The sequence below is a fragment of the Mizuhopecten yessoensis genome, unplaced genomic scaffold, assembly GCF_002113885.1.
Source record: "Mizuhopecten yessoensis strain PY_sf001 unplaced genomic scaffold, ASM211388v2 scaffold716337, whole genome shotgun sequence".
NCBI classification, from domain to species: Eukaryota; Metazoa; Mollusca; class Bivalvia; order Pectinida; family Pectinidae; genus Mizuhopecten; species Mizuhopecten yessoensis.
In genome coordinates this window covers 738,269-747,967 of record NW_018480066.1, presented here as the reverse complement: position 1 = coordinate 747,967, position 9,699 = coordinate 738,269, and the positions used below count along the sequence as shown (strand labels likewise).

General features: G+C 36.2%; 1 protein-coding gene across 2 annotated transcripts in view; it reads right to left on the bottom strand.

Moving 5' to 3' along the window:
• LOC110443285 (trichohyalin-like) overlaps positions 1-9,699 on the bottom strand; it is a 76,378-nt gene that overhangs the window by 34,787 nt on the left and 31,892 nt on the right. For both annotated transcript variants that reach the window (XM_021487421.1, XM_021487422.1), the window contains exon 13: positions 7,378-7,605. In XM_021487421.1, coding sequence (XP_021343096.1) covers positions 7,378-7,605 — 228 coding nt within the window. The remainder of the gene's footprint in view (positions 1-7,377; positions 7,606-9,699) is intronic.

The window sequence follows — 9,699 nt, the reverse complement described above, 5'->3', positions numbered from 1 at the left end:
TTCTGTACTCCTGTATCAATGTTCTGTACTCCTGTATCAATGTTTCTGTACTCCTGTATCAATGTTCTGTACTCCTGTATCAATGTTTCTGTACTTCTGTATCAATGTTCTGTACTCCTGTTTCAATATTTCTGTACTTCTGTATCAATGTTCTGTATATAGATATTTCACACTTATTTTAGGGACATTACATAATTATAAATTTTAAGATCATGATAGACCTTTTTTGATATTACTTATATTCATTATATTCTTACATAAAAATATATATGCAAGACCACACACTTGTGTTTTTCTAACGAATCAGAAAGCGCGAGTTTATTCCGCGGACGTATATATTCACGAGTGCGTTGATTGCTAATCACATACCTTCTGTATTTGGTAGAGATTGATACAAAGATTTTATAAACTTTGATATTTTTTGCAAATATCGAGAACTTTTCAGTTCGCCATGACATGGGGATTCCCATAAAAAGTAGTTCCGGCTAGTAGGTAAGTACAACATTCCGTATTGCACATGTGTAATACAGAACGTTGTATTTCATGGTCTGAAAATTGTTTGTATTACCATAACAAGATTCATCAGGTATGTGATAAAAGTTGTTTTACAAGACCTTTACTTATTGAATGCAATTAAAGAGTTTTTTATCATTTTTTTTATCAATATTCTTTCTAACTTCTTTCCAGGGATTTTGTGCTTATTGAAATAGATTTCAACTGGTATTTAAGATCATTTTTTCATAACTTCGGGCCTTTTCAGAAATAACAAATAAAATTTAAGGCACTTAAAGACTAAATCTTAAAGACTAAATCTTAAAGTTATGAACTTTTCAGGTGAACACAACCAATTTATGACCTTTTCAAGTGTTCACCGTCCATTAATAGATCTTTTAATGTCTTCACCTTTACAACACATTAAAACAAGAGGCCCATGATATATTTATACAGGGAGTTGATTTTTGTTTTTAACACGAACAAAAATATTATTCAAAAAACAATAAAACCACCTTATTCAATATCTAGCATACAGATTTAAGACTAAAAAGTATTTGAAACAAGCACCTCTGATTCTAAACAAGGAAAATGAAGAACTTTTAGCACACTGACTCCTTTGGGCCCAACCCTACAGCCCTTGGGGCTAAGTATCAAACTGTCAACTCAGGGTTATAATTCCAATCAAGTTATTAACATGTAATATTCAAAGTATCATTTGCCATTATAATTATAAACCATAATAATTTTTGCCCCCTCCTTCCCCAGGGGTTAAACGTGAGACCCTAGGGTCATAAATCTTAAGACCCTTCCATCTATGAAGAGTGTTTGATTCTACCATATCTGGGTCTTTGAGAAGAAGATTTTTGAAATTTCAGTCAATTCAACCCTTTTTGGCCCCACCCATCCGCCCAGAGGGGTCATTCAGGGCTCATATATGTGCATACCATCAAACTGCTATCCAATACTGATAATGCTAACCTAAATTGAATTACCTCCAATGGAAATTAAACAAATGTTGGTCCAAAATGTGATTTCCCTATATAAACTATAGTAAAGTTTACCCCCTCCCCAGGGGGAAACGCGAGACCCTTCCATCTATGATGAGTATTTGATTCAACCATATCTGCGTCTTGAGAAGAAGATTTTTGAAAGTTTAGTCAATTTGACCCTTTTTGGCCCCCGCCCCTCAGGCCCCTGGGGGCTGGGGACCAAACCGGCACCTTTTTTGTTGACCTTTGGCCAAGGAAGGTTTCTGCAAAATTTCATTGAAATTGGTTCAGGGGTTTTGGCGAAGAAGTCGAAAATGTAAATTGTTTACGGACGCACGACGGACAACGACGGACAAAAGGCGATCGCAATAGGTCACTTGAGACTTTGTCTCAGGTGACCTAAAAATGTAAAACAATTTTAGACATTAGCAATTGACTCGGTGTAGTAAAAACTGGTATGTTAAGTGAAGTGTATGTGTAATCTTTATGTGAACAATTTAAAATATTCGTGGTTTTTCACTCATCAATCTTAAATACCTGTACAAAAATGTAAATGCTTCTAGTTTTTGTAAATTAATCACGACTTTTGCTAAAAGAACTTCTATTTTTAGTGTTGTTCTAGTTATGATATCCTATGTAAGACTAAAACTCAGCCATTCATCTTCTCTGTGTTATTTACAAGTCTTTGTTCATATCATCAATTATATATTATTTGTTTATCCCTTGAGAAGATCACTAAAGTATAAGAGGACCTATCCATAGTTTGTAATACATTTAAATAATTTAGGCAAAGATAAAAAATGTGAAAGGAAGGGGCGGGGGGTTATGACAGGATGAAATTTGCACTACATGTGTATGAGATAATTCCTTTTGTGCAATGGTTTTTAACTATCTTCAAGAAAGATATTTATAGTAACAGATGTCTTCTATGTCATATCTATAACAATACAAAAATTACTGCTGTTTTTATTTTGTGCCTAAATTCCCCCCAAAAAATCTGTCAAAGTTACTGGTATTTACAGTGAGTTCTATACGTAGACTTTCTTGGCAGTGATCAAATATTCACGCACCAGAACGTCTGTCCACAGAAAAATGGTGTTCATTCTATACTCATCATTGTTCATTTAATATGGTACAATTACAGATAAATAGACCAACAAAAAAATACAACAAAAAAAGCAAACAGTATAGAACTGTCAGAGCTGTAAGAAAGCTATTAGTGGAATTCTTCCAGTCCAACTACTGAAATGTTGATAGTAATTAAATACTCGAAATACTAAATGAATTTTATTGAATGTTTTTCTCTATTAAATTGTTGTTCAAAAGCTCTAAAATTTCAAAGAAAAGAATATTTGATAATTACAAGATTTTGCACAAAGAAGTTTTAGGAAGAGTGAACAAAGCTGAAGGTTAGCACATTGTAGGATATAATAGGGAATATATTTAGAGGCTGTGTGACACCTATCATTATTCAAACTTCAAGTCAATAAAAAACTGTTTTAACAGATGTGAGATAACCCCCCTGCTAGGGTAGATATGGCCTGTTTCTCTGAGCCTCTCTCTATGGGACTTTTCCTCATGAACCCTGGGAGTGGTGAACAGATGACAACCTTAAGTATGGATAACTCTCCAGGAAACATTGAAGTGAATTACTCAGACTTATTTACCTCTATATCTATTACATAAACCTCTATACAAAATAGTTTTCTTCACCTTCCTTTTCTCAAATTCAATCCCGATCAATAGAATTCTGAACTGAACATTAAAGACAGTGATCATCACTGTTTTCCACCACCTTTTGAGACTTTAAGCTGACCAGGTGATTTCCAAACTTAATCTGATATTGTCAAAGATTATTACTAATAATTGCCTTATACCTATCTGATACTGTTGACTTGGACAAAATGAGCCTAATTAGAAGTGCCGTCCATTTTACCTGTGATTTATGAAGCGTGCCAGTTTACTTTGGTGTTGGCTTGACACATACATCACAGATTCAAACACTGACTTATTAAACAAATAATAAAAAAAAACAGGATCTTAATATTTAAATGTGTAACTTAAAAAAAAATCCTGTTGTCATTTTGATAGCCGGTATCCTTACATGTACGTATGACTCTGCTGTCAGGAAGTACAATCTTTACCAATATAATATGAATCGCTTTCCTACGATTTCTGTTTTAAAGGTGGCCAAGACTCCCAGGGTGTGCTATCTGATTAGTTTTCAACATAAATCTTGAGTGTATGAATGCCAAACATCTTCAAAGCTCTATTGTATTACCACACACAGTGACTTACCAGTGACAAATATGTGTACAGATTTATCATAGCTTAAACAAACTCCTACAGTAACCTGTACAAGTTATAATTCTCAAAATTATTGCAAAAACAAGTCATTTAGATTGGTAAGTATGCTAATTGTACTGATATACATTACTTACATATAACATCCATCCATATGTAACAAAACCATGTTTTAGATTAAGATTCCAGTTTATTTGAGTAAAGGTTAACTTCAAAGTAAGACCTGACATAACAATCTCTTCTGTTAATTAATAAAAGAGGTCTACAGATCAATATTACTTTGCAATTTTAATGAAATTTAATGTTAAATAGCCTGATCACTAGAGTAGTGATGTAGCACTTATCAGGAGCTCAGAAGGAAACTGTAGAGCCCAGACTTAATGGTTAGGAGCTGAATCAATAGAAACTGAACCGGAACAGTAGAGCCCTGACTTTATGGTTAGGAGCTGAATCAATAGAAACTGAACCGGAACAGTAGAGCCCTGACTTTATGGTTAGGAGCTGAATCAATAGAAAGTTCACTGGTACAGTAGAGCCCAGTCTTAATGGTTAGGAGCTGAATCAATAGAAAGTTCACTGGACCAGTAGAGCCCAGACTTAATGGTAAGGAGCTGAATCAGTAGAAAGTTCACTGGAACTGTAGAGCCCTGACTTAATGGTAAGGAGCTGAATCAATAGAAAGTTCACTGGTACAGTAGAGCCCAGACTTAATGGTAAGGAGCTGAATCTGTAGAAAGTTCACTGGAACTGTAGTGCCCTGACTTAATGGTAAGGAGCTGAATCAATAGAAAGTTCACTGGAACTGTAGTGCCCTGACTTAATGGTAAGGAGCTGAATCAATAGAAAGTTCACTGGAACAGGAGAGCCCAGATTTAATGGTTAGGAGCTGAATAAATAGAAAGTTCACTGGAACAGGAGAGCCCAGAATTAATGGTTAGGAGCTGAATCAACAGAAGTTCACTGTAACTGTAGAGCCCAGACTTAATGGTAAGGAGCTGAATCAGTAGAAAGTTCACTGGAACTGTAGAGCCCAGACTTAATGGTAAGGAGCTGAATCAGTAGAAAGTTCACTGGAACTGTAGTGCCCAGACTTAATGGTTAGGAGCTGAATAAATAGAAAGTTCACTGGAACAGGAGAGCCCAGAATTAATGGTTAGGAGCTGAATCAACAGAAGTTCACTGTAACTGTAGAGCCCAGACTTAATGGTAAGGAGCTGAATCAATAGAAAGTTCACTGGAACTGTAGAGCCCAGACTTAATGGTAAGGAGCTGAATCAATAGAAAGTTCACTGGAACTGTAGTGCCCTGACTTAATGGTAAGGAGCTGAATCAATAGAAAGTTCACTGGAACAGTAGAGCCCTGACTTAATGGTTAGGAGCTGAATAAATAGAAAGTTCACTGGAACAGGAGAGCCCAGATTTAATGGTTAGGAGCTGAATCAATAGAAAGTTCACTTGTACAGTAGAGCCCAGATTTAATGGTTAGGAGCTGAATCAACAGAAGTTCACTGTAACTGTAGAGCCCAGACTTAATGATTAAGAGCTGAATCAATAGAAATTTCACTGGTACAGTAGAGCCCAGACTTAATGGTAAGGAGCTGAATCAATAGAAAGTTCACTTGTACAGTAGAGCCCAGATTTAATGGTTAGGAGCTGAATCAATAGAAACTGAACCGGAACAGTAGAGCCCTGACTTTATGGTTAGGAGCTGAATCAATAGAAAGTTCACTGGAACAGTAGAGCCCTGACTTAATGGTTAGGAGCTGAATCAACAGAAAGTTCACTGGAACAGGAGAGCCCAGATTTAATGGTTAGGAGCTGAATCAATAGAAAGTTCACTGGAACAGGAGAGCCCAGAATTAATGGTTAGGAGCTGAATCAACAGAAAGTTCACTGGAACAGGAGAGCCCAGAATTAATGGTTAGGAGCTGAATCAATAGAAAGTTCACTGAAACTATAGAGTCCCTATTTAATGGTTAGGAGCTGAATCAATAGAAACTGAACCGGAACAGTAGAGCCCTGACTTTATGGTTAGGAGCTGAATCAATAGAAACTGAACCGGAACAGTAGAGCCCTGACTTTATGGTTAGGAGCTGAATCAATAGAAAGTTGACTGAAACAGTAGAGCCCAGACTTAATGGTAAGGAGCTGAATCAAGAGAAAGTTCACTGAAACTGTAGAGTCCCTATTTAATGGTCAGGAGCTGAATCAACAGAAGTTCACTGGAACTGTAGAGCCCTGACTTAATGGTAAGGAGCGGGGGCAATAGAAAGTTCACTGAAACTGTAGAGTCCCTATTTAATGGTTAGGAGCTGAACCAATAGTAAACAAGTATTCTTAAGCACTACATGACGCCTCAATGGTTACCATGAGGTACACATCTTATGGCCATGCAGCTTTGGTGAAATATGAGAATTAATTGTGAAACCTGCAACTGACCAATCAGAATTCAGCTGCCTGCCGTAACATCATAATTATGCGCAGATCAGGTTCATCTTATAGCAGTTTGTATCACCCCAAAAGAAGTGATATCCAGGACAAAAATGTTACAATTAAGGTCAGAGGTTACAATATAGGTCATAGCAACCAACTTTTGGTACAGGACACTCGACCATCATACCGTCCTATATTGCAAATTTATTTAGCTCGAGGCCTCCTATTTGATATCCTCAATCCTTACCCTGTTATTGGATATTGATTTTCTTTGTAGAAGATCTGGAGAACCAAATCATCTTCTTGACCTATCATGGCCTATATCAATATGTAACTTTGCTTTAAATACTATAATATGTTAACACTATGGGAGGTAACTCATGTTCACAATCCTGCATCTGAAATCCCATATAGGGGGCTTATTTCAATTGGCATCCATCCCTTATACACCTGAAGCACTTGTATATATATATATATATTAAAGGACTGTTGTTGAATGATCAATATTAAAACTGATAAAACAAATGAACTCATGAAGCTTGCACTAGAAGACACAGGTAGTTTTCTACTGCTCATGCTCATACACATCACTAAAAGTAGGGGAACTGTGTGGATGTGAAAGAGTGAAATTCCTTCTCTGATAACCTGTTCATTAAAGGTTCAGGGAGGACACAGTGAGAGGTGTTCTGTGATTGTGTAATGCATGGAATATTTGGTCGTCTCAGGATTTCTGGAGCTATCACAGACATGTGAGGGGTTTATAGATGGCCTCCCTTTGTGGTAACAAAATTATATAGGTACGAGGATTGGAGGAGATGGCAGGTTAACCAACACACCAGCTAGAAACTTGTTTATTCAATATACAGAAAGAGGTATCATGATCATCACACCCACCCAAATGACTCATACAAAACCACTTTTCAAAGTTCTTCACGAAATAGTTGGTTTGTGTTGATAAATGTTCATACACCGTAAGAACCACATGTAAATCACATAATCTAATAACATAATACAAACTTAGGAAGTGGTTCTTTAACCAACCTCATTGAAATCTTTCCATTAATTGACAAAATCTGGTTAAAATTAGATACTTCCAATTAATACCTATCCCTTACCAGCCCAATCCTAACTTCCAACCCCGTCCATTACCACTTACCTTGTCCAATTCTGCCTTCTCTCGGATTAGTTTTTCTTGTAACTCTTTCTCCTCTCTCTGTCGTTCTGAAAGTTCCTGTCGTATCTTTACAGAGTTTTTGCGTTTAACATCTGCAAGTGTCTGTTGAAGTCTTCGAACAGTCTGTTCCTGTTTCTGACGTGTATACTCTGAATTTCGTACTTTATTGTACAGACTCTGTTCACAGTCATCCCCTTTCACCACCATTTTCTACAAAAACAGAAATGTAAGAAACAGTTTAAGACCTACTTTAATCATATGCTAAACTTGTTGGGAAAAGAAACCAAATTCATAAAACTGAGCATTTCTAAGATATTGTATCTTCTGGTAAAAGTCAGTATCTTTGTTTTGCCATATATGTTACAGAACACTTGTATGATGAAATGATTTCTTTACTAGATTCTGTTATGTAAAATAATTACTGTGTTGTAGAGGTGCCATGAAGAAAGACACTTTTGACCCTGTTCTGAAGAAGACACACTTTTGACCCTGTTCTGAAGAAGGACAGTTTTGACTCTGTTCTGAAGAAGACACACTACTATTGACCCTGTTCTGAAGGAGACACACTTTTGACCCTGTTCTGAAGAAGACACACTTTTGACCCTGTTCCTCCTATGCTCTGTGAACCCAGCCTTTTCTATCTATACCCATCTTTACCTAGTTCTACTTAACACTTCTTGTATATTTCATACTTGGTCTGTGTAATCTAGCATGTTGGTTCAACAATATAAATGCAGTGTCTGGGGGTAGAAGTGAGGACTGAGGGGTTGGTTTAGGACTTCCTAGCCAACAAAACTCTGTCAACAAAATACAAAGCAGAAATTGTTAGTGATCAATCAAATCATTATAATGCCGAAAACGAATTATTACCGACAAGAAATCACCATTGGAGTACCACCACAGGGATTTATCAAACCAAAAATATTTGACAGATATCGATACAATCTTATTTTCTAGAAACTAAAACTCATGGGTTTTTAATTCAATTAACACTTGCTTTGCCTGTGAATGACAAACACAGATCCTTATACACTAGTGACTAATCTGGCTCATTGGTGACAATTGCAACTAGGTTTTAGATTATTTTTTGCTGTCTGTGTATTATGATATGGCTCGGTGTGTAATACTACTTCAAGCAATAATGGTGACATATTGTGGCACTTTAAGAAGCATTGTTAATTCAAAATTATTGTGAATATGGAATACTTAGCAATTACACATTTCAATGTATTTATCCTAATGACATTTTGGAATGACATCATTGTTTGGTTTTCATTCTTGTTTACAGATGATGTTCTTTGAATTCATAACAATTAAGAAGTAGAGAATGCAACAAATACTCACAAAGCATTGACAGACATGTCGTTAGTACTTACTGACAAGGAAACCTGTAGATGTATAACCCCCTGTTCTCATGGTCATGTTGTGGGTCCTTACTTAATGTAAGAACTTCAAATTTCGTATGTGTACACCTCATGTGGTGAACATGGATCTGCATGTGACACAGTACTTTACATGTGTTCATCAGAAATATAATTACAAGATGTAATCTAGTCCCACTCTGTTGGTAACTGATTCTCACCCTTTTCTGAGACTGAGATATAATTTGAGCTGGATCATTTCAAAATGTTTGAACTTTAAATAGTTTAAAATGTATGCAGAAATGAAACATCTGATTATTATATAAAAGTGTTACAGACAGAAGGCAGAAATAGAGCCTAGTTTGGGGACCACCAGAACACTGCTATAGCACTGTTATAGCCTAACCTGTACCATTTGTCAATAAACCTCGGGATTATATTATGTTGTGTGTGAATGGATGAATGGGGAATTCTAGTCGAACAGCATATGTACACATATAATTACACATTTAACACAAACGATTATGCAGTAGCATAAGACCCCCTACAAAAGGAAAATATTAAATATTAAAACTTCATCTAAAATGCAGGGCCTAGAATGCTCAAAGCTATGAGTAGCTTCACAGACATTTTATGTACATGTAATTTGCAAACATTCAAATGTTGAGGTTGGTTATCAAATACCAAATTTGCTTATTATATAGCTTGTTTTCTAGAAGTGGTTTTTGCCTTGATTTCATTTATAATCCAGGAAAATGATTAAGGAGAACATTGGATAGCTGTAATATCATTAAGCTGATGAGATGTCGAGTGAATTGTCCCTTAGAATAAGTGCAGACTGTACAGGATAGAATGACTGGTTTTACAGGTCTCTGATACCAACAGCCAGGGGACGGGGGTTCCTATAAAAGGGAGTCACAGAGCATTAAATTGCTATCTTCTC